Source organism: Panthera uncia (assembly GCF_023721935.1).
Source record: "Panthera uncia isolate 11264 chromosome E2 unlocalized genomic scaffold, Puncia_PCG_1.0 HiC_scaffold_19, whole genome shotgun sequence".
Classification (NCBI taxonomy): Eukaryota; Metazoa; Chordata; class Mammalia; order Carnivora; family Felidae; genus Panthera; species Panthera uncia.
Window position 1 is genome coordinate 12,560,072 of NW_026057588.1, and position 24,433 is coordinate 12,584,504.

The 24,433-nt window shown below is 56.3% G+C and overlaps 2 protein-coding genes across 4 annotated transcripts; both read left to right on the plus strand.

The window, feature by feature from the left end:
• The first annotated feature begins 73 nt into the window (after positions 1–73).
• B9D2 (B9 domain containing 2) lies at positions 74–7,264 on the plus strand. Of its 2 annotated transcripts, none has more exons than XM_049621278.1 (4): positions 74–161; positions 649–740; positions 3,445–3,570; positions 5,843–7,264. In XM_049621278.1, exons 2-4 carry the CDS (start codon positions 653–655, stop codon positions 6,154–6,156), a joined length of 528 nt encoding a protein of 175 aa, XP_049477235.1. In that variant the 5' UTR covers positions 74–161; positions 649–652; the 3' UTR covers positions 6,157–7,264. The 2 variants fall into 2 exon arrangements, with proteins under 2 accessions (XP_049477235.1, XP_049477234.1); XM_049621277.1 differs by having other exon boundaries at positions 138–225.
• Positions 7,265–7,984: 720 nt separating this feature from the next.
• On the plus strand, positions 7,985–21,293 carry TGFB1 (transforming growth factor beta 1). 2 transcript variants are annotated; one of them, XM_049621274.1, is made up of 7 exons: positions 7,985–8,346; positions 11,385–11,545; positions 12,726–12,843; positions 14,411–14,488; positions 14,638–14,788; positions 20,382–20,535; positions 21,021–21,293. In XM_049621274.1, the coding sequence occupies exons 1-7, from the start codon at positions 7,992–7,994 to the stop codon at positions 21,177–21,179; spliced, it is 1,176 nt and encodes a 391-aa protein (XP_049477231.1). In that variant the 5' UTR covers positions 7,985–7,991; the 3' UTR covers positions 21,180–21,293. The 2 variants fall into 2 exon arrangements, with proteins under 2 accessions (XP_049477231.1, XP_049477232.1); XM_049621275.1 differs by having other exon boundaries at positions 14,641–14,788.
• The last annotated feature ends 3,140 nt before the right edge of the window (positions 21,294–24,433 follow it).

The window sequence follows — 24,433 nt, forward strand, 5'->3', positions numbered from 1 at the left end:
GACTAGGGGAGGAGGCTGCTGTTGCCCCAGCAACAACCAGGGAGCCTGAAGGCGGGCGCAGCTTCGGAGGGATCAGGTCCTCAGGTCTCTCGCTGCCGGGAAGGTCCTGGGAGAGGCGCGAGCCAAGCCTAGGAAGTCAGCATCCGCGGAGAGAGGGACAGGTCAGGCCCATGAACTGCAATCCCCGCTGTCTCTTGGCCCGACCTAACCGTTAGGTGCTCTGAGGTAGGAATAACGCATGCCCGGGCTTAGAGGCGGGGCTAAGGCGGCCCTGCACTTAAAAGGCCTGCGCCTCTTGGCGCTTGCGGGATTCCGACGTGAAGAGGCGGGGCTTTTGTGCCTGTGGGCGGGGCCATGGGCCTTTGGGGCGGGGCTTTCCGCTGCGCTGAGTTTAAGGAAGAGGTTATTTTAGAAGCGGGTAGAGAGATGCCAGCTTCTCCCTCAGCTCTCACCTCACCCCCCGTCATTTTTCCCGGGCTGTCCTGGAGGGGCGGCCAGGCTCATGGTTAAGGCGGCAGCCTCAGTAGTTTGACGAAACTAGCCTGGAATCCTACTGCCCCTTATTTGGTAGGCCTCAGTTTCCCCATCTGTCGAGTGGACATAATAGAACACTTACTTCACAGGGCTGTGATTACATTTTTCCCTCAGGGCCATGGCTGAGGTGCACGTGATCGGGCAGATCATGGGGGCCACCGGGTTCTCGGAAAGTAGCCTCTTCTGCAAGTGGGGCATCCACACAGGTATTCTGGGGCCTGGTTCATTTCCCCACCCAGACCTCCAAGCCCAGAGTTTCTACCCCCCTTCCTTGACTCCCTCGCCTAGTCCCCGATCCTCCTCTTCCATTGGCTCTCAGGACTCCTAGCCATGACCACACTCTGACAATGTGAATCTCACACTCCTTCCTTGTTCTTCCCACCTCATATCTGTGGGAGCTCTGGCTCCCCTTCTCTGAACACAAAGCCCCTGAGGATATGGGACTACAGGCTAGATTCCCCCCCACCCCACCCACACAGACACACTCCCAATCCTCAAAACACTAGACAGCCTGTCCCCACTGGACTTCATTCACTGTCTTGGGGGGGTGGGGGGCCTGGGTCCCCCTCCCATCTCCATTCGTTGCTTAACAGTCTCCATGTATTAAATTCTTACTGTAAAATGGGTTTCCATCCCAGATTTACAGAGAAGAGGCCACCCTACTGTATTCATAATTCTCTGTGAGAATGTAGGAACCCCTTTCTATCAGTCATTCAGGTTCATCCACACAGGTGCAGGAGAGACTTTGGAAGCCCCAGTTTTCCCCATCAGAGACAGCATAGCATCAAGGGTAGGGCCATAGGCTGCCGGATCTGGGCTCAAATGCTAAGTCCCTCACCTATTGAGTGGTGGCCTTTGGACTTGACCTCTCTAGGCCTCAGTCTCCTTGTCTTAAAAGGAAGCTAATAGCAGCTAAGAGGCAGCAGAGTGTTAAGAGTGGACTGCCTGAGTTCAAAACCACATATTAATTACGTGACCTTGGGCACTTGTCTTTGCCTTGATTTCCCTGTCTGTACAATGGGAATAATAGCAATACTTAACTTGTTGTTGTAAGGACTAAATGAATATCAACCAGCACTGAGAAGAGGGCCTGACCCAGTAAGCGTTTGCCTCACTTGTGTAGAAACTGGTTGGGGTTCTGTTAGTAAAGCCTTGGGTGTGTTGCCCAGCACAGATAAATGCTCATGAAATAGCGTGGCTATTGCCGCCTTCATCTCTGGAGGCCCTGGGTCCTTTGCAATTTCCCTAGTGGGTAGAGTGGTGGCTGAGATCCCCCAGGGAAATTGGGGTCCTCCAGCTGAGCAGATGAGAGGCAGACCCTGGAGTCAGACTTGGTTTCCAGTCTGGACCCCACCACTCACCTGCTCTGTGACCCTGGCCAGGTGCTGACCGCACCCCCCCCCATCCCCCACTTGGAGCCTCATTTTCCTCATTTGTAAAGTGGTAGAGTGGGAATATTTGTCTTTCATAGGGGTGTTGGGAAATCTCGTAAGTGAAGAACCTGACTCAAGGCCTGGTACTTTCCTCATCTGGCCCAGAAGGAAGAGATCACCAACATGATTTTTATTATTTCAGGGGGCTCTTGGTGGTGGTGGGGGGGAGTTAATCCAGCAGAGAGCTCAGGGGCAGCCAGATAAAGGGCTTGGGCCCTGCAGTCAGAGCACAGTTTGAGTCCAGCGCCACCGTGGGACATTGGTAAACTGCGTTCCTGCTGTGCCCAGCATGGACGACAGTGCTTGGCCCACAGCAGGTGTTCAATAAGTGTTTCGGGGGACTAAATGGCCAAGTGACTTTCCTTCTCCTTTCTTTACCTATAAAATGGGGATTATATCAGCACCCACTTCCTAGGAGCCCTTACTTATCCAACAAACATGTATTGAGCACCTTCTGTGTACAGAGATCCTGAGTTTGAAGTCCTGGGGACCCAGCAGTATACAAGAGACAGACATGCTCTCCTAGGGCTCCCAGTAGAGGAGACAGGAAATAAAAGAGCAGGTAAGGAAATGAGCAGAGTGGTTACTGACAGTGGTAGGTACCAGAAGAAATGAGAGGAGATGATGAGACAGGGACTCGTGTTTGGATAGGAGGGTGAGGGAGCACCCCTCTGGGAGAGTGGCACTGGAGCCTATCCCTGAAGGATGAGGAAAAGCCACGTAAGGGCACATCCAGAAGCAGAGCTTTCTGGGCAGAGTCAACAGCCAGTGCAAAGGCCCCGGGGGTGGGGGGAAGAGAACAGAAATGGGGGCAGTGAGGCTAGAGGGTGGTGACAGGAGAGTGGTCGGAGAGGAGTTCAGGAAGGGAGCATAGGCCAGGCCATGGAGGGCCTTATGGGCTACAGAGGAGAGTCTAAACTAGGGGGTGGGGAGGGGATTTAGAGCCCTAGAGGGCAGATTAAGTGAATTGATTTCAGCACAGCATCTGGCACTCAGGAAGCAGTGCATTTTTGCTATTCTTTTCACCCTCGGGAGGATTGCTGTTATTATGCACCTTTCACCCTGTGCTGGTGCTCTTGAAGGGACATCCTTGGCCCCATCTTTGTCCTTGGACTAGGCCTCTAAACATGGGGTGAAGAGTCAGAAAATGATATCCAACACTTACCCAGCACTCACTCTGCCCCCCTGACACTGTGCTGAGGGCTTTCTGTGTATTAGCTCGTTTAATCTTTTCAGAAAACTCTGAGGGATATGTCAGGAGGACACCCATCTTACAGAAGGGGAGACCGAGGCAGAGGAAGGTAACTCGCCCAAGGTTGCACAGGCAGGGAGAAGTAGTACCAGGATTTGAACCCAGACATTTGGCTCTAGAGTCCACACTTTGTAACCCCTGACCCCCCAAAGCCAGGGAGAAACAGGTTCCTCCAGCCACAATGGCCTCCCCTTCCTGATGTCTGCTTCCTACCCCTCCCTGCAGGGGCAGCGTGGAAGCTCCTGTCGGGCATACGGGAGGGCCAAACACAGGTGGACACCCCCCAAGTAGGGGACATGGCCTACTGGTCCCACCCCATCGACCTGCACTTCGCCACCAAAGGCCTCCAAGGTGGGTTCCCGGCCTGGGCCCCAGGCTGCCCTCTGGGGCCCTTTCCTGGCCAGGCCTGGTCCCAGAGAGGCTCTCTGCAGGCTGGCTCTAGGGTGTGCAAGACTAGGCCGGCCAGGGCTGCAGGGGGCGAGGGGAAGGTGGGGACCAGGGGGAGAGGGGAGGTGGCTTTCGAAGAGACAAACAGGAGGCTTCAATCAGGAGGAAGCTGGGAGGGGGTGATGAGGGAGAGAGGGCTGGTAGCTGTTTCTGCAGTCCTGGCTCCCCAGCTGCTCACAGGGGAAGCGAGTATGCGGGGGAGGAAGGGTATCAGAAAGCCTTTTCTCGTGGAAAATTTAGATCACTGGAGAGGAGTGGATTCTAGGAAACAGCCTAAGTCAACATGACATGTGTTTCAACAATACAAATAATATTTACTGAGCGTCTGCCCTGCGCCCAGCCTGTGTTGGGCGATGCCAGGGAAATGTTGGTGATTGAGACAGCCCCCCAGCCCTGTCCTCATCGGATTCATCATCTCTTGTGGGGGGAGACAGAGCTGTCCCAGATAGTGGCATCCCAGAGTGGGCAGGACTGGAATGGGGGATCCTAGAGGGTAGGGGAGCCCAGAGGAGAAGCCTGACTGCGAGGGAATTCAGGGAGAGCTTCCTGGAGGAGGGGGTGTTTGAGCTTTGCTGTGAAGGGCTAGTAGGAGCTTGTACGGCAGAGGGATGGAAGAAGGTTCTAGGCAGAGAGCTGCGTATGAAAGGCCCAAAGGGGAAAGTGAGCCAGGGGCCTTTGGAGGATCGAGGGTAAACAGGAGAAGGGCCAGGGGTGAGGTGGCAGGGGACAGGGGACAGGCCGTGGAGCTGAGGCCATCTCCAGAAGGTGCTCGGGAGCCGTAGTCCGTGACAGACATGTCAGATTTCAATTTTAAAAGATTCTTCTGGCTGCCTGTGGCTGATGGGCTGGAGTATGAGGCAGGCGACTGTCCTTCAGTTCTGCAGACCCCACATCCTCCAGTATGGTCACCGTCTTTGCCTCCTCTTTCTTCAGCCCCCACTCTGCCCACCCAGAAATCCCTTTGGCTCTACCTTTGGAATGTATCCTAAATCCCCCCCACTTCTCTCTCTGGTCTCTTGGTCTGTCCATCCTCACCTTTCACCTGGATATTACAGTAGCCTCTTCCCTGTGCTCCATAGTCTGTTCCCCTGTGAACACCCAAGTTGGGTCATATTCTTGTCTCTACACAGAACCCCCCCCCCCCCCCCCATGGTCCCCATCTTACTCGGTAAAAGCCAAAGATTTATCCTGGATCATAATCAATTTGAGACAATCTGGTCTGTCACCTCCTGTCCCTCTGTCCCTCTCTCAGTCCAGCCTCACTGGCGCCACCAGCCAGCTCCCACCTCAGGGCCTTTGCACACACTGTTCCCTCTCCTGGGGGCGTACTTCCCCAGATGTCCATCCACATGGCTGGCTCCGTTCCCTCAAGCATTCGCTCAACCGTCACCTTCTCGGAAAAGCTTCTCTTGATCACCCACTTTCTAAAACTCCATCCCCACCCCCACCATACCCAGCTTTATTTTTCTCCAGAGCAGTTATCACCATCTGACATACCCTGTAATTTGCTTATTTACTACATTCGTTGTCTAGGATGTCAGGAATTTTTGTCTGCTCTGTTCACCACTGTGTCCCCAGCTTCTAGAATAGGGCCTAGCGCAGGCGGCGGTGGGGGGGGGGGCGCAGAAAGGAGGGTGAAATGGGGCCAGGTCTCCAAGGGCTTTTGCCTACCAGGTTGAGGAGCTGAACTGTGTTCTAAGGACATTGAGAAACCTATGGATGTGGGAGAAAGATGCTTCCAGCTGCCAGGTCGGAAGGTGCATTGGAGGGGCAGGAAGGAACGCCCTGGGCCCAGAGAGCACAGAGTGGGCTGTGGGGAGGGAAGGAGGTGTCCCGGACAAGGCCCAAGGCGTTCACCTGGGGACTGGACTGCCCTGAAATGGGGGCACAGAAGAGGAGGCCACAGGAAGGGATGTCCGCAGAGGCCAGATCCAGAGGGCCTGGGGCGTTGAGGTTGGAATTGATAGTGAGGGCACTGGGGAGCCAGGGAGGGGTTTTCAGCAGGGGAGGGAAGTAGATTCAGAAAGATTCCTTTGGCTGCCTTGTGAATGGGAGAGAAGGCTGGGGCAGAAACCCAGCGGGGAGGGGACTGGACCAGTGGGGATCAAGGAGATGGGGATCCAGGAGGGGGAGACGGAGCTCCACCATTGCTCCTTTCCTCCCTCCCGTCCTGCAGGCTGGCCCCGACTCCATCTCCAGGTGTGGTCGCAGGACAGCTTCGGCCGCTGCCAGCTCGCAGGCTACGGTTTTTGCCACGTGCCCAGCAGTCCGGGCACCCACCAGCTGGACTGCCCCACATGGCGGCCCCTGGGCAGCTGGCGGGAGCAGCTGGCACGGGCCTTTGTGGGCGGCGGCCCTCAGCTGCTGCACGGGGACGCCATCTACAGTGGGGCCGACCGCTATCGCCTGCAAACGGCCGCCGGTGGCACTGTGCACCTTGAGCTGGGCCTGCTGCTGCGCCACTTCGACCGCTATGGTGTGGAATGCTGACCCTGCCCCAGTCGCCACTCGCAGGCCCTTATCCACACCCGGCTACCTATGGAGGGGCAGGATGGCCCGGTGGTCAGAAGCGTGGGTGGGTCCGGAGACTGTCAGATCTGACCCCAGCCAAGGCAGGCCATGGCTTCTGTCCTGGCCAGCACCTCAAGCCCAGTGGCTGCCCCTCTCAGGTCCAGTTTCCCCATCTGTAAAATGGGGGCAGTTAAGTGTGTGAGGTCGCAGGGTGTTGGGTGAGAAGAGACTGCGCACCGAAGTGCTCAATAAAGGAGCAGTTCTTACAGGTGTGGGTGCCTTCCTGACTTCATCTGTCAGAGGTCTTGTGCCTTCCTGTCCTCCCACTGACACCCTCCTTCAGGTCCCCACCTTCTGACAGACCCACTTCCCCCATCTTGTGCCTCAACCTCTGCCTCCTCTCCACTCTGGGGACCCCTCTTGTGACCCCCTCTCTTTGGGGCTCCTTGCTCCCCTGTGCGCCTCTCCCCACTGGGTCCCCGTCTCCTGGCTGACCCTCTTCCCCTCTGCTCCAGCCTCCCACCCTCTCTCCTCTGGGGTCCCCGCTCTCTGATCCCCTGTGCCATGTGTCCCCAGCCTCCGATTGAGCCCTCCCCGCCAGATCTTCATTCTCTCCACGACCCCGCGCAGCCCTCAAAGCCACACGCAACCCGTCTGCCCGCTTAGGTTGCGCTCAGCCGCCAGGAGGCAGCACCCTGTTCGCGGGGCGGAGCCGGGGTGTCCGCCCCCTCCCCCCGGGGCCTGAAGGACCCCCCTCGGAGCCCGCCCACGCGAGATGAGGACGGTGGCCCGGCCCCCCCATGTCCTCCCCCTGGGGGCCGCCCCCGCCCCGCGCGCTTCCTGGGTGGGGCCGGGGCGGCTTCAAAACCCCCCGCCGCCCCAGCCGGTCCCCGCCACTGCCGCCGCCGCCGCCCTTCGCGCCCCGGGCGTCCCACCCCCTCCTCCCGCCGCGGATCCGCCAGACAGCGAGGCCCCCGGCCGGGGGCAGGGGGGACGCCCCCTCCGGGGCACCCCCCGGCTCGGAGCCGCCCGCGGGGCCGGCCTCGGCCGGGAGCGGAGGAAGGAGCCGCCGAGGAGCAGCCTGAGGCCCCAGAGTCTGAGACGAGCCGCCGCCGCCGCCCCCGCCGCCGCCGCCGCCGCCGCCACTGCGGGGAGGAGGGGGAGGAGGAGCGGGAGGAGGGACGAGCTGGTTGGGAGAAGAGGAAAAAAAGTTTTGAGACTTTTCCGCTGCCGCTGGGAGCCGGAGACGCGGGGACCGATTGGCGCGGCACTGCCCCGCCAGGAGGCAGGACTTGGGGACCCCAGACCGCCCCACCACCGCCTCGGACGCTTGCTCCCTCCCTGCCCCCTCCACGGCGTCCCCCAGGCGCCCCCATTCCGGAGCAGCCCTCAGGAGCCGCCAACCCGGACTCCCGCGAAGACTTGACCCCAGACCTCGGGCGCACCCCCCTGCACGCCGCTCCCCCACCTCCAGCCTCTCTCCTGAGCCCCCGCGCATCCAAGGACCCTTCTCCACCGGGATCCGGGAGACGGGATCTCTCCCACACCTCCTTAACTCTCCTACTCAAGACCACCCACCTCTGGTACCAGATCTCGCCCCTCTCGGTTTTTTCCTTGGGATACCGAGAAACCACCCATCAGAGCTTCCCCTCCACCTCCACTCGGTTCTCCCTGAGGGCTTCAACTCCCCTCACCTCACCCCGACCCTCCTATCTTTCTTCGGGAGACCACGAGCCCCTCTAGGGGCGGGGCCTCCCTTTTCCCACCGCAGCGGGGCTCGCGCTCTCGGCAGTGCCGGGGGCGACGCCTCCCCCATGCCGCCCTCCGGGCTGCGGCTGCTGCCGCTGCTGCTGCCGCTGCTGTGGCTACTAGTGCTGACGCCTGGCCGGCCGGCCGCCGGACTGTCCACCTGCAAGACCATCGACATGGAACTGGTGAAGCGGAAGCGCATCGAGGCCATCCGCGGCCAGATCCTGTCCAAGCTGCGGCTCGCCAGCCCCCCGAGCCAGGGGGAGGTGCCGCCCGGCCCGCTGCCCGAGGCTGTGCTGGCCCTTTACAACAGTACCCGCGACCGGGTGGCGGGGGAGAGCGCCGAGCCGGAGCCGGAGCCTGAGGCGGACTACTACGCCAAGGAGGTCACCCGCGTGCTAATGGTGGAAAACACCAACAGTGAGCTCAGAGGGGCCGGGGACCCTGGAGGGGAGCCCCCAGGGGGCGCCGGAGTGCAGGGGTCACGGGGGAGGAAATTACTGGCAGAGGAAACTGCCTAGAGGAAGAGGACCCCCGGGGTTGCCGGGAACGCGGGAGGAGGGTCTCAAAGAGGAGAGGACTGAGCTTCCTACCCCTCAGGTATCTGGCCTTGAAGGGCAGGAGATAGGGAGCGAAGTGGGCTTCTAGAGGGCGACGGGAACCTGCGGGATCGTCGGGGGGGAGCAGTCCCCTAGAGGGAGAGAAGCAACTGGGGGGTGAAGGGGTAGAAAGACTTCTTTCTTCACAGTACACTAGAATGTGGGGGTCGTGGGGTGAGGGCTGCATAGAGAGAGGGAGCCCGCTTTGGGAGAAGCGAAGACCCCAGCATCTGAGAGAGGGGAGGCAGTGGGGAAAGCTGACCCAGAGCTCAGGGGCACGAGGCGAGAAAATTCAAGAAGGACAGAAAAACTAGGTGAAGCGAACTCCGGAGGTATCGGGAAAGTGGACAGTGGATCCACTTGCAGCGAGCGCGAAAAACACGCGGGATTGGGGGAGGGCCCACAGAGAGGAGGATGATAAATGCGGGGAAGAAGGGGACCCGAGGTCTTGGGGTGGGGGGAGGTACGAGCAGGAGAGCAGCGGAGACCCCCAGGGGGGCGTCGGGGATGCGCGCGAGGTGCCCCGAGTATTTGGCATATGGACGTGAGAGGAGGAAGCCCAGCGTGGGAAGCGAGCCCCCAAGAAACCTAGAATAGTGGGTGGTGGGAAGGGGTTTAGAGAGAGGGGAGACAGGCATGAGAACGGGGAACGGGGAGGGAGTGGAGGGGAGACATAAACAGTGCCGTTCTGGGAGCAGTGAGCCCCCCACGCCGCGGGAGGGGAGGAAGCGGGCTGAGTGAGGAGTCGAGCCCTAGAGGGAGAGGTGGGTGGGTGAGACTCTGCAAGATCAGGGTGAGAAAACCGAGCGGGTCGGGGTGAGGGAGCCCCACGTGGGTGCCACGCGCGGAGGGAGGAGCCTGCCCTCCCGGAAAGGGGGGGAGGAGGACCCCGCAGAGCTGAACTGGGAGAGTCTGGACCCCAGAGTCCCAGTTCCTCTCCGGGAGGCTGGGGAAACCCCAGCGTCCGGCCGCCTAGCCCGCCCTCCCTTCCTTTTCCTTGCCCGGGGGGCGGGGATCGCGCGCGGAGCCTGGGGCGAGACGGGGCAGGTCGGGTCCCCGCCCTCGCGGCTGCGGCGCCTCCCGCCCTCTTCACCCCATTCTGGGGCGGGGCTGCTGCTGGGCCCGGCCCCTCGGCGCCCACGCGGGGACCCAGGGGTTCCGCGTGGCCCGGAGGTTTGGGGCAGCCCCCCTGTTTTCATTTTCTGTCTTGGGCGGTGCACCTGTGGTCATTGGGCCACGCATGCGTGCCCGGCCAGGTGACGCCCCTCCCCACCCACATTTCAGGCTCACCTTTTCTGTGGTCGTTTCACCTTCGTTGTAGAGATTTCTCTACCGCTGGTACCTTCAGTCCTCTTCTCCCCTCCCAGTCTGGCTCCATCTTGCCCCCAAACCCTATATCTCTCTTCCCGTGTGTGTCTCCCATATCCCATGCATGGGTCTGAACAGTCTCTTCCCTCTTTCTCCCTCTTTTTCCATCTCGCCCTACTCCTCGAGTCTCCCTGTCTCTGTGGTCTCTCCATCCCTCCCTCTGACCGGTCCTGCCCTTCCTTTCTTCCTCTGTATCTGTCTCCACCCGTCCTCCCACCCTCCACCCCTGCACTACACTTCCTTTGGGGTTTGCTGAGTAACCCCTGGGTCAAGATAGGGCTTCTTTGTGGGGGCCCCGGGCTGGCCTGGCTAGCGTGGGGAGGAGTAGGGGCAGGGGGCCCATGGAAGGAATTGCCTCTCCTTTCTCATCAGATCCTGTCTCCGCCATTTCTGCACCCCTACTGCAGAGGCCTTAAAGGATGTATCCCAGTTGATCTACAAGGTCATGGCCTGCCTGCTCATCCCAAACTTTTCCTAGACTAGAACGCACTCTTCCCATTTTTCTTCCTCCCCCCACCAAAGCCATTCCTACCTAGAATGAACTTTGCCTTGTCTAACCAGCTGAGGGAGAGAAGGCAGGAAGCAATTAGTAATAGTAAGAGTAATTCGTAGTAATAATAATGTCACAGTAGCAGGGAGACTGCATGGCCTTGGGGTTAAGAGTAGTCTTTGGGACCAGACCGGCTGAGTTTGAATCCCAGCTCTGTAGCTCCTTACCTATGTCACCATGGGGCAAATGACCTGTTTCCCCATCTATAAAATGGGTACAATAATTGTCTTTTCCTCATGAGGTTGTTGCGAGGTTTAAATGTCTTAGCCCTTGTAAAGTGTGGTGCATAGCCCCTGGCAAATAGTGAGCACTCTTTAACATACATGTTAGCACAGCCCGGGTGTGCAGACTGCTGCCTGCTTTACCACACCAGCTCACTCGTCGCACACTATATAATCTTGCAGCCGGTCCTCCTTTTACAGTTGAGAATCTGACACAGAGAGTGGAATTCGCTTGCCCAAAGTCACACAGTGCTTCAGTTAGGAGAACCTGGTGGGCAGTTAGGGAGTTTGGTGGGGTTGTCATTTCCCAAAGAATAGCCCCGAAAGCGAGGCTGTGGGAAGGAATGTGACTTGCCCAAAGTCACAGAGCTGGAAGGCTGCTCCCTCCATCCTACTCCTGCCATTCAATTTGCCTTTGAGGCTTCAAGTACTGGGGGCGCCTGAGCGAGCACAGCAGCCCCTCTTAGGGCTGTGTACTGAGTGGACGCTTTACAGATGACAGGAGACAAGCGTGACTCAGACCCCATTTTACAGAGGGCGAAACAAATCCAGAGAGGGAGAGCCACTCTCTCAAGGTCGCACCGCTAAAAAATGTCAGAATCGGGTTCCAACCCAGGGTTGTCAGCGCCGGGAGCCCACGCTCTTAGACTTGGGGTGCGCTAGCTCCCTCCGCCCTTGCCAAACCCCCTGACCTCCCTCCTCTCTGCCCCTCCCGCCTAGAAATCTATGAGAAAGTCCAGCGTACCCCGCACAGCATATATATGCTCTTTAACACGTCGGAGCTCCGAGAAGCAGTGCCCGAGCCCGTCTTGCTCTCCCGGGCAGAGTTGCGCCTGCTGAGGCTCAAGTTAAAGGCGGAGCAGCACGTGGAGCTGTACCAGGTGGGGGCCCGGGCCCCAGAGGTGGGCTGCACTGGGGCCGAGGTGGGCAGCTGGACGGCTGGTGGCTGCAAGGTCCACACAGACAGACTCGGCAGGATGGGGGCGTGCGGGCCATGGAATCATGGGGCCCTTTAGAACTTTCAGGCTCCTAGCACCCTAGGATACTAAACACTCAGGAGGCCAGAGTCTTGAAAGGTTGCAGGCTCTCCAGCCGTTCTGTCCAGTACAGTTGTCCAGGACCACTGGCCGCACGTGGCCATTTAAGTTGACTGAAAGAAAAAAAATTCAACCCCTCAGTCTCACTGGCCATATTTTGAGTGCTCCGTAGTGGTTAGTGGCTGCTATTTTGGATGCCGCAGATAAAGGACACTTCCAGCATCCTAGAAAGTTCCTTTGGGTAGTTCTGTTCTAGAAGAGTTAGAGTCTCCAGGAAGACTGGGGCCTCTGGGAGGGCTGGAGTCTAGAAGATTACGCGACCTGGAATCCACATCATGTGGGACATTGGGTTTAATGGTAGGTGGTAGACTGTTACAACAAAGGAAGTGTGTCTGTGGTCAATTCCTTGGGAGTCTAGAGAATTCAGCTGCACGCTGCCAGTGTCCGGATCGTTGCACACGGGCATCAGACCTCTGCAGCATCTGGGTTTGGGGCGTGCCAGACTCCTGGGTGTCTAGAACATCAGTCTCTCAGAATTTCTCAGGTTCATTGAGTGGGTCGTTCTTGGGGTATGGAATGACTTCTAACATAAGCCCCTAGAAAGTTACAGACTCTCAGAATTCAGGGTGTCACATTTGCAGAATTGTATGCTCAGGGGGACCCCAGGATGTCCCAGGAGGATCTCAGCATGGTGGACTGTCTGAGCTGAAAGGGGCCTGGCATTTCACCAGTGAGGGAACTCAGGCCGCGGAGGGGCCCCACAGGGACTCAGAGCAGAGGCTGAGCCGTCCAGGTGCCTTGATCCCCGGCCTGGGGCTCTCTCTCCTCTCCTCCCAAGGCCGCTCCGGCGGTGGGGTGGGGGTTGTTCCTGCAGGGCCCCACAGCGTGGATGTCTGGGAGGGGACTGTCTGAGGGACTCTCTGGCAGCCTGTTTGGTGGAGCAGGAGTGGGGGTGCAGTCAGTGTATTTGGGGGTGGGGAGCCGCATCTAACCCACTGTCTCCCCCCAATTCATCTCCCCCCAGAAATACAGCAATAATTCCTGGCGCTACCTCAGCAACCGGCTGCTGGCGCCCAGTGACACGCCGGAATGGCTGTCCTTTGATGTCACTGGAGTGGTGCGGCAGTGGCTGAGCCATGGAGGTAAGGACCACTTGTTTGCCCCGCCCCTATTTTGTAATGGGATAGAGCCCTTTGTTTGTCCTGCCTAGCAGCTGGGACCCCATGTCCCAGCCAAGACGTGGCCTTCCTCCTAGACCTCAGACCTGAGTGATAATGCCTAATCCATTTCCTGAGCACCTGCCGGGTGGTGGGTGATGCTGGGGACACAGCAGTGACCCAAACAGCCCCACCCTTGCCCTCACGGAGCCCATAGTCCATTCTTGGGGTGGGGGAAATGGGGAGAGACCTGAAAACTGGATGGTAATGACCCAGATTGGGTAGGGCTGGAATAGGGACCCCAGAGGAGATGGCTGACCCAGCTTGGGGTCAGGGAGGGCTTCCTGGAGGAGGGGACATCAGAGCTGATATTTGAGGGTTGAGTGGAACCCGTCGGGGAAAGAAGGAGAGGCAAGAGTGTTCAAGGCACACCCTGAGTCCAGGGAGAGCGTGACACAGCCGATCTGTCTGTAAGAGGACTGTGTTTGACCTGAGTCCACCACACCCACATCCCCCTTCCTGATCTCCCTTTTGTTCATGCCTCCCCTCAACAAATGCCAACGGGTGCCTGCTCTGAGCCCCGCCCTGTGTGCGGTGATGCTGGGGACACAGTGGTAACTAAGACAACTTCTAGATGCTGCCTTCATGGGGCAACTCTGGACATCTACAAAGTCTTGCCAAAGCCCTAGGTGGCAGTGATGACCCGAAGGAGCAGTGGCGGGGTGGGGAGGCCCCGAGTGCTGCTGGGACCCATCCTAGAGGGTCTGGGAGGGCTTCTTGGGGGAAGGTGATAGTATAGAGACTTAAGGGATAAGTGGTGGATCGGCCAGGTGTTGAAAGGCAGGGGCCCGGGGCCGCTGGACAAAGGCCTGTCTCCGTCACTGCAGAGTCTAGAGCACCCAGCACAGGGCCCAGCACCTAGTAGGAGCTTAGAAAATCATTCACTCATTTGTTCAAGAAGCCTTTCTCCCACAGCTGCTCTGTGGGTGTGCACCCCATCCCTACCTTTTCCCACTTGGGGCACATCATCTGCCCTCTGTGGGTCTTGGCTTCCGTGCCTATTAAATTGGGACCTCTGGCGAAGATCAGAAGAGATAATGCTCACAGAGCATTTAGGACAGGGCCTGGCACCCGGGGTGTGCACTCAGTAGATGTTTATTTTTAAGACTGTGGGCTAGGCCCAGCGGGGAGCAAGAAAACAGGAATCCCTGCCCCCATGTATCCTGCTTTCCACTGAGAACAATGAGGGAAACAAATAGCCAAATTCGAATGTCAGGAGGGTGAGTGCTATGGCGAAAATAAAGTGATGTCACTGTGGGGGAGGGGCATGTGTCCCGGAGGGCCTCCTGGAGGAGGTGACATTTGAGCGGAGACCTGAAGGAGGAGAAGGAGGAAGCAAGGCCAAGAGCAGGAGGATGCAGGGAGAGGGCAGGCAGGGGAAGAGACAGGGGGAGCCCCAACACCCCCTCCACCCTGGGTTTGCTCCACCCACGGCAGGGGTGTGAACAGCACCTGGCATCTCACACTGGCTTCCCACTCCCCACTCCCACAGGGGAAGTAGAGGGCTTTCGCCTCAGTGCCCACTGTTCCTGTGACAGCAAAGATAACACGCTGCAAGTGGACATCAACGGTGAGGCCCATCTCCCTGGCCCGGCCCCATGCCCGCGGGTGTGTGCATGTGTGTGCACTTGTGTCCTCTTCCCCCTGCCCCTGCCCCCATTCATCCATCTGAGAGTGTGTGTCTATGTCTCCCCCACACCCTACAACTCCAAACCAAAGCAGGGTTCAGTTCCGGCCGCCGAGGTGACCTGGCCACCATTCATGGCATGAACCGGCCTTTTCTGCTCCTCATGGCCACCCCGCTGGAGAGGGCCCAGCACCTGCACAGCTCACGGCACCGCCGAGCCCTGGACACCAACTACTGCTTCAGGTGAACCTTTCAGCCCTTGACCGTGGCATTCTCGTCTGGTGGTGTGATGGCTGGGCGCAACCAGGGAAGGCTCAAGTTGGGCACCTGGCTGGTGCTACGCGTGGCTGGCACTTCCTTCAGCCTGGAGGGCTCAGAGGATGGGCTCTGGGTTCTAGGATGCTGGGATGTGGAGTCCTAGGATGTTGAGATCATCTTGCTTTCTTGCTGGTGTGTTAGTGTGTAGAATGAGGGACCCGAGCAAGTTCAATGTTGGCAGCCTGGGGTTCTAGAACGTTGGGATCCTAGGACATAGAATTCAGTGTTAATGACTGGAATCTGAGAATGTTGGACTCAAGGAGTGTTGGGATCTTAGAATTAGGGAATTGAGGATTGGAAGATTACCCATGTTGGATTCCCATACCATTGACAAATTGGAGACTCCAGTGTTGGCAGACTGGAGACCTTGAATATTGGGCTCAGAATGGTGGAAGCCTGTGTTAAAATACTAGCATTCACGGGACACCTGGGTGGCTCAGTTGCTTAAGTGGCCTACTCTTGATCTCAACTCAGGTCTTGATCTCAGGGTTATGAGTTCAAGTTCCGCATCGGACTCCATGCTGGGCATGAAGCCTACTTAAACACAAAAAACAAAACAAAACAAAACAAAACAAAAACTGGGGTACCTGGGTGGCTCAGTCAGTTGAATGTCTGACTCTTGATTTCAGCTCAGGTCATGATCCCGGGGTTGTGGGATCAAGTCCCACACTGGGCTCCATCCTTAGCATGGAGCATGCTTGGGATCCTCTCTCTCTCTCCCTCTGCCCTTTCCCCCCCCCCCCCACTCTCCCCTTCTCTCTCTTCCTCAAATAAAGTATATATATATATATGTATATACATATATATATATATTAAGCTATAATATATATATTATATATATATATAATATATTAAAAAAAACAACAACAGCTGGCATCTACAAATGTTTGGGTTGGAGAAAGCCAGATTACTGGTATCCTAGAGTGTTGGGGCTCAGTGTTGGGATGTTAGACTCTTGGAAAGCTGGGATCTTCAGAGGTGGCAGCTTGGACCTCTCGAGTGATGGGCTCAGGATTGTGGAATGCTGTGATTCGATATTGACATATCACGAACGACAAGATACCGGAGAGTTAGAATACAGGAATCCTAGCAAGTTGGAAATGCCATTGTTAGAATGTTGAGATGCTGGAGTATCGCAATCTAAGAAAGTTGAAAAGTTGGATTCCTTAGCATGTTGAAATACAGAGTTAGATGTTGCAGAATTAGAACGATAATCTGACCTTTGTCCCTCCCCAGCTTACTGTTTGGATGAGGTACCTCTGGGCTTTGTTACATGCTGTTCGCCTTCTGGAAAGTCAGCTCTGCTTCCAAGCTTAGCACCAGCCCCAGCCTTAGCCCAGCAACCCCACGAATGAATGAACGTTATTAATAACAATATAGAGGGAGGCAGCCAGCCATGGGAGTCTCCGCAGGGAGGGACACAGTGTCCCCTCAGAAGTTGTGCCAAAAAGTGAACCTGCAGCTGAACAAAATGGTAGATCCAGCTATCAATTTTCTAGAAACACAGGGACAGAGGAACATGTTAAAGAACACCATGGGCTTGCAGTCAGCAACAATCAGATTGTGGGAAATCTGACCCACTTTCTTCAACAAATACAATGCAAAGTAGCGAGGTAGAGAGATGATTATGTAGATTTCTAAAAGAATCTTAAAATATATATCAAGTAATTGCAATCTGTAGACCTTATTTGGGTCTTTATTCACGCAGACTAGTAAAAACAAAAAGACATTTGTGAGACAGTTGGGGAAATGTGAACCCTGATTGGATATTTTATGATATCCAGGAATAATGGAGAATTTTTCTTATATGGTCTTGTGGTTATGTTTTACAATAGTCCTGATTTTCTTGGAGATACATGTGGAAATATTTGTGGATGAAATGACACGGTGAATGGCATGTGCTTTGAAATCATCCAGTGCGGGAGAGGAAGTGGGTAGGGGCAGAGATGCAGTGAACTTGGCCGTGACATGGGATTGTGGAAGTTAGCCTCCCTGAACTCTTACCCAACATCCAATGTGAGGCCTTCAGCCTGTTCTGTTCTGGGGCCCCAAGTGGGTTTCTTTTACCCATCAGGCCCTGACTGGATGGCAGAGAGGCTCTGCAAGAGCTTTGCAAGAGGGACACCTGGGTGGCTCAGTCAGTAGAGTGTGGGACTCTTGATTTCAGGGTTGTGAGTTCAAGTCCCATGTTAGGTGGAGAGCTAATTTAAAAAAAAAAAAGAAGAAGAAGAAGAAAGCTTTGCAAGAGGCCTTGCACTGAATAAATGGGTTAGAAAGTGCCTCAAAGTCACCTGGAGGCTTCTTAAATATGGCCTGCTGTCCTCCAGCCCCAGCCCCACCCTCAGTTTCTGACTCAGTAGGTTTTTGGTGAGCCTGGAGAATTTACATTCCCCACAAGTTCTCAGATGGTGCTTCTGCTGCTCTGGGGACCCCACAGGGAGGATGTCCCGGGTGGGTAATCAGGGTCACAGACTATTCAAATCTTAGGACCTCAAAACCCCCAGCCAGAGTTGAACCGGAAGTGAAAGATTATTCTGGACAGGGGGTTCTTTCCCTTCTGTGAATTTAGGACCCCCTCGAGAAGCTGAAAGCCAGGACATTTCCCCAGAAATATGCCAGTAAATGCGCACATATGTGCCTGTGGTTTCAGGAGCTCAGGACTCTCCCTGGTCCTGGACTTCCTGATGCCTCCTTGACCCTGAACAACACCTTATTTGATCCAACATCCCTCATGTCATTGGACAGATGGGGAAACTGAGGCCCAACCAGACTGGGGAGGAACCAGGCTGAGCTCACAGGGATCTCAGATTCCTGGCTCCCTTCTCTGTGGCTTTTGGAGAGGCCTTGTCTTGCCCCGGGAAATGCTGTATCATCGCCTCTTCCTGCTGTGCTTGAGCTGACATGGCTGCGCTGGACAGATGAGGCCCCAGCCTCCCGGGGGGCACAGAGCTGGCCGTGAACCTATCCCCAAGCTCCACACTTACATGCTGTGTATGGGCAGGCAGTGCTTTCCTCTCTGGGGCTCAGTTCCTTCATCCTTCAAATGGGAATAATAATAATAAAGCCTGCCTCATAGGGTTTTGAGATCAGTTAATTCTCTGTTGATTACTTCTTGAATAGATAAATGCATGCACATGGGCCAAACCTAGAAGGAATAGTCAGAGACCCTCCAGCTCTGATCCCCACCCCTCTCTGAAGAAGAGACAGTCACTTTTATTATATTTGTGTCTCCTTCCAGACACAGTGTCTGTTTGAAACACTTATGCACATCCGTATTTTTTTATTTTGCCCCAATTGCAGAGTTCGTTTTTTTTTTTGGGGGGGGGGGATGTGGAGAGGGCACTGCATATTCCTTCCTCCCTCCCTCCCTTCTTCCCTTCCTCCCTCTCTTCCTCCCTCTCTCTCTCTCTTCCTCCCTCCCTTACTCCCTTCTTGCCTTCTTCTCTTTCTTATTCTAAAAGTAACACATACCCACTGTCAAGAATTTAGAAAATACAGAAAGATATCACCCATCACACTACCACATATAAAAAAAAATCAACATTTGAATATATTTCCTTTCAGTCCTTTTATGCAAAACAGAATTTGGATCATACTGTACCTGTAGCTTTGAAGAATATCTCTTTCACATGATATGAACCTGGAATATAAAGTGTTCATGCTTCCCACGAATCAAGCTTTTTAGCTAAGGTCCCTGCCCAGCTCAGCCATGGCCCCAGAGGCCAGCACACAAAATGCCCTGGTTCTTTCCAGACAAGCAGAAGCCTGGGCCTGGGCTGGAGAGGGACTGGCTTTTGCTTCTGAGCATGGGACAGGGATTATGAGTCTAGAGCAGTAAAATATTATACATCACTATTCTCCAATATGTTTTTTAAAAACCTAACATAGAGGGGCATCTGGGTGGCTCAGTTGGTTAAGTGTCTGACTCTTGATTTCAGCTTAGGTCATGACCTCGCAGTTCGAGCCCTGCTTTGGGCTCTGTGCTGACAGTATGGAGCCTGCTTGGGACTCTCTCTCTCTCTCTCTCTCTCTCTCTCTCTCCCTCCCTCCCTCCCTCCCTCCCTTCTCTCTCTGCCCCTCTTCCATTTGTGCTCTCTCTCACAGTAAATAATATATAATATATGTGAGGCTCGAACTCACAACCTAGAGATCAAGAGTCACATGTTCTACTAAGCCAACCAGGCGCTCCAGGTAGCAATAAGTTTTAAAAGGAAAATAAATCAGGGGCACCTGGGCAGCTCAGTTGGTTAAGCATCTGACTCTTGATTTCAGCTCAGGTCATGATCTCCTGGTTTGTAGGATTGAGACCTTGTCAGGCTCTACGCTGACAGCACAGAGCCTGCTTGGGATTCTTTCTCTCCCTCTCTCTTTGCCCCTTCCTCCCCCCAATAAATAAATAAACGTTAAAAAAAAAAAAGAAGGAAAATAAATCAGAAGAAGAGGGAAGAAAAAAATAGATATTGGGTACTAGTTTTCCTATTCTGGTTAAAATTTTCTTCTATTATGGAAAATTCGAAGTGTAGACAAAAGCAACCAAGATATGATGTAATGAAGTCCCATGGATTCTCATCCAGCTTCAACAGGCATTAAGATTTGCCCCACGTCAAATACAGACACTGTCATATTTTCTTGCAGAACTGAAATGCCACTGTCACACTGAATGGAATTCACGATCATTTGGATGGGTACTTTGGGTAGGATGGTCCAGAAAGGATGCTCTGAGGAGAGGATATTAATTTTTTTAACTGATATTTATTGAGTACCTGCTGCACGTCAGGCAGTGTTCTAGGAGTTAAGGCTCCCTGCGTAAAGGACATCTGAGCATACATTTCAATGAACTGAAGAAAAGAAAAGAACTACAGTGGATATCTGTGGGAATAGCAAGCCAGGAGGAGGGATGAGTGAGTGCAAAGGTCCTGGGGCAGGGTTGTATTTGAAGAACAGGGAGGATGCTGTGTTCTAGTGTCTGGAGTCAGGGAGAGTGGGGAGGGAGTTGAGATCAGCTGACCAGGCGGCGCCTTGTGGTTCCTGTTGAGGGCTTGGGCATTTGCCCCAAGAGACACAGAGCCATGTTTGAGCCATGTTCGGAGCAGAGATTCGACATGACAGTCTCTAGCATGTGGCCCCAGAAGGCAGGGATTCCTGTCTGTTTCGTTTGTACTCAGCCCCCAGCAGATCCCAGCCAAGCAGTTGGTCCTGGTTCAACAAGTATTTGTCGCACACATAGAACTTAGGGCTGGGGGACGGTCATTTGACTTTCTTACAGGCTTGTCAGGAGCCTTGTGTGAAATGACGTTTACAATCCCGTTAGCAAGGGGCTTGACCAAAGAGAGCGCTTTATCAGTGTTAGTGATTATCATTGCTGTTACCGTTATTGCTATTATCACCGAGATGGGCGCTGTGCTGGGGGCAACCAGGGTGCCCCCCCACCCCAGGGGTGCAGCTGCCCTCGCAGCAGCAGCAGCAGCAGCAGCAGCAGCAGCCGCGCCCCCCTGACCCGGCCCCCTCCACCCCGCAGCTCCACGGAGAAGAACTGCTGCGTGCGGCAGCTCTATATTGACTTCCGCAAGGATCTGGGCTGGAAGTGGATCCACGAGCCCAAGGGCTACCACGCCAACTTCTGCCTAGGGCCCTGTCCCTACATCTGGAGCCTGGACACGCAGTACAGCAAGGTGCGTCTGGCCACGGGCCGGCCGGGGTTGGGCTAGGGGGAGCAGGGGCCTTGGGAGTGGAGGGAGACAAACAGGTAAAATCGGAGAGGACTTAGCCAGATCAGAAGTAGAGAGAGCCCGGGGGATCGGAGAGGATGGTACAGAGATGGGAGGAGACAGGCTCTGAGCCGGTAGAGAGACCTGACGCAGAGGGAGACGCAGAGGGATCTGCGGTCTATGGCGAGACCCATGGAGCCTGAGTGACCAACCGGGTGCGGGGAGGCCGGGAGACGGAAGGAGAGGGAACGCGAGAGACAGGATGAACAGTGAACGGCCTGGAGTCCACACACTGCCACGGAGACAGAGACTGTGAAGACAAGGCAAGAGTGGAAAAGGGAGAGAGGTAGAGACTGGGAACGGACTGAGACGAGACAGAGGGAGAGGGGAAGAGGCGGAAGGGGTGGGAGCGCCCTGCCCACGACCCCCGACCCTGACCCCGCCCGCAGGTCCTGGCCCTGTACAACCAGCACAACCCGGGCGCGTCGGCGGCTCCCTGCTGCGTGCCGCAGGCGCTGGAGCCCCTGCCCATCGTGTACTACGTGGGCCGCAAGCCCAAGGTGGAGCAGCTGTCCAACATGATCGTGCGCTCCTGCAAGTGCAGCTGAGGCCCCGCCCCGCCCCGCAGGCCCCGCCCACCCGGCAGGCCCGGCCCCGCCCCCGCCCGCTGCGCCGGGCTGTATTTAAGGACACCGCGCCCCAGAGCCCTCTGGGGTCGATTAAAGGTGGAGAGACAACTGGGGTCTCTGTGTGTGTGTGGTTGGGTCCCAGAGTGGGGTCTCCCGACGTTCTCGACGTTCCTGGATTCCCGTTCCATCTGTCCCCTCTGGTCTCCATTCATTTCCTCCCACAAACGCCTGCTGAGCACTTATGTTCCAAGGACTCCCCGTGAACACTAGTTAGATTTATTTATTGAGCATCTTGTGAGCTGTTCTAAGTGCCTTCTATTGATTAATTCATTTAATCACCATAACAAAGCTCTGAGATACAGGGACTCTGATAACACTCTATTTTTTTTCCTGCTTATTTATTTTGAGAGAGAGAGAGAGAGCGCGCGCGAGCGAGCGCGCGCATGGGGAAGGGGGAGAGAGACTCCCAAGCAGGCTCCGAGATGTCAGTGCAGAGCCCCACTTGGGACTCGAGCTCACGAACTATGAGATCCTGACCTGAGCTGAAACTTAAGAGTTGGAAGCTTAACCAGGGTGCCCCTGATAACACTCACTTTAAAGATGAGGAAACCAAAGCCCAGAGAGGTTAGGGGACTAGTTCCTGCCCACCAGGAACCTACTTCCTGGGGAGGAGACATTTAAATATGGGAAGTCGCACTAAGACAGGAAAGTAGCACGGAGTGAGAGATGATTTGGGGAGGGAGGAAGGGTTTCTCGGAGGAGGTAGCATTTGGGACGTGAAGGAAGTCAAGAGCGCAGTCTGGGGGAGCCCTGGGGGAGAGTGTTCTTGGTAGGAAGACCTAGGCACAGCCTGGTCTTGAGGATGAATTTGGAGTGAGCCAGCGACACTGGGAGGAAAGGCCAATGTGGTTGGAAGGGAGGGATAAGGGGAAGGGTGTTGGGAGCTGAGTCAGGTCATTAACACTCACAGGCCAGAAAGTAATGATATTCCCCGTGCCAGGTATGGTGTATGAGCTCCCTGCGTTCTCCCCACAGCCCAGCAGAGCAGGGGTTGGCACACTGCTGCCCGCAGGCCAGTTCTGACCCACTTGCCTGTGTCTGTAAATAAAGTTTTATTGGAGCATCACCTAAGGCTGTTTCAGTGCTCAGTAAAACCGTATGCAAAGTCACAGTTACTCTCTAGCCCTTCAAAGAAAAAGTTTGCCAGCTCCTGCTCTAGAGACCCTTTGCTCCCCACTTTACAGACAGGAATGCCAGGGCAGGGGCACAGAGAGGTTCAGTTACTTGTTAAGGTCACACAGCTAGCACGTGGCACAACTGGGATTCGAATCCAAACAGCTGGAGTTGAGGATCCAGGCACATAACCTCTGCACTGGTACTGCTTTCCAGGCCACATCAGGCCTCTGGGGGGGGGGGGGGGGGGGGGGGAACTTGCACTCAGGGTTCCCGACGGAGGAAGAGTGTGATTTGACTTAGGTGCTCGGAGGGTCCCTCTGGCTGATGGTTGAGTAGACTGAATGGGGGCAAGGGGGGCTGCAGGGAGACCGTTTGTGCAAGTGAGAAATGACAGTGCCCTGGGTCAGGGCGGCCCTCCATCTGCTGTGGTCTTGCCTGTGAATTCTCTCCTGCTTCCTCTTCTCAGCCTCTCAGTGGCCCCTCTTCCTCCCAGGTTTCAGTTCCCTCCCCCCACCCCCCACTCTGCCCTGACCTTCCCAGGGCCACCGGACCTGCTCCTTGGCCCAGTGATTGCCTAGGTGGGGTTCACTCTGTAAGGACATACTGCCATTTTCACCAGCCTCGTGTGTGGAGACACTTGCAAGGACACAGTGACGCAGACTGTGGTCACTGCAGCCCCACGAAAACGCGGCACAGCCACACACACACACACACACACACACACACACACATTCGCGCTCACCACAGAGGTTCAAATCTGGACCGGGTCCCTCGGTCTCGCAAACACATTCCCCTTCCGCAGCCACCGTGGAGACACAAAGACTCCTGACACCTGGCGGCAGCGACAGCCCCTGCACGCGGCCCCATTCCAGATGCAGAACCCAGCCTTGGAGCTTCACTGGGACACAGCAAAAAGCAGTCGCGCAAATACATTCTGAAGGGTCACAGGTCACGACCGCCAGCCACACACCAGATACAGACTCAGAGATGGTGCCCCGCACACACACCTCACAGCATCAGAGCCCCCTCAGGAAATGAAACAGAGGCTCCTGCTGGGACCCACCAACAGTTAACACAAACATCCTCCCCGGGGTCACTCGCAAACAGGCACAGTGCATGCGCACACAACCTGACACAGCACAGTCCCACCCAGACACACACGCCACACATGGAGACACACGTCACGATCACCCGGAGGAGGCCGGTCCTGCCCACTCAGTCTGACATCTCCCAGGCCCCCACACGCTCAGGCCCGGGGAGTCCCACCAGGCCCCGCAGACAGCAGCTGGCCCCGTCAGACCCAGACACGCTGTCACACCCCGGGGCCCAGACGGAGCAAGTCCCACACACCCAGACACCCCCCCCAGGGTCGCGGCCCTCGCAAGCCCAGCCCGTGCCCGGGCCGAGGGCAAGTCCTGGCCTCACACCGGGGCCGCACACTCCCGCGGTCGCCCGAGCCCTCGCCACGCCCTCGTGACACACCCCGCCCACCTGCCCGCCGGGCTGAGCTGGCGCGGAGGCCGCCCAGGAAGGGAAACTTGCGGGCTCAGCACCTTCCTGGACTGCCTGCGGGCGGCCCCTGTCCCGCAGGAGAGGGGGGCAGAGCCCGTGGGGGACAAGGTAGTCCCCGCCCCCCGCCAAGCGCAGGGGCAGCACCGGGCGTTCGGGGCGCCCCTTCCCCCTCCCCCACTCCTGCGGGCAGCCCGGGAGGGGAGGGAAGTCGTGGGGGGAGCCTGGGTTCCGGCTGGAGCCCCAGCTTCCCGTCCGGCCCCCACGGGGCAGGAAGCACGGCCGGGAAGGCCAGCTCAGGCCTTCCTGCCCCCTCCCCCAGACAGGCCTGGGGGCTGGGTCAGCCGGAGGGAGCGGGGAGGGGAGAGGAGGGGGAAGACGAAAGAGAAAGCCCCTTCTCCCCGAGCGATGGTGTCTTTGGGGTGTTTCTAATGTAAATTTGAACGTGTTCACAACCCCTTTGTGTGGTTGTGTGTGTGTGTGTGTGTGTGTGTGCGCGCGCGTGCGCGCAAGCTTTGTGCTGTGAATTTTGTCCAGCCTGGGGGTTT

Coding starts and splice junctions, on each gene's coding strand:
- B9D2 (XM_049621278.1), top strand. CDS start 653: ATGGCTGAGGTGCACGTGATCGGGCAGATCATGGGGGCCACCGGGTTC. Junction 741..3,444: donor CAAGTGGGGCATCCACACAG/GTATTCTGGGGC, acceptor CCCTCCCTGCAG/GGGCAGCGTGGAAGCTCCTG. Junction 3,571..5,842: donor CGCCACCAAAGGCCTCCAAG/GTGGGTTCCCGG, acceptor CCCGTCCTGCAG/GCTGGCCCCGACTCCATCTC.
- TGFB1 (XM_049621274.1), top strand. CDS start 7,992: ATGCCGCCCTCCGGGCTGCGGCTGCTGCCGCTGCTGCTGCCGCTGCTG. Junction 14,789..20,381: donor GACACCAACTACTGCTTCAG/GTGAACCTTTCA, acceptor TCCACCCCGCAG/CTCCACGGAGAAGAACTGCT. Junction 20,536..21,020: donor TGGACACGCAGTACAGCAAG/GTGCGTCTGGCC, acceptor CCCCGCCCGCAG/GTCCTGGCCCTGTACAACCA.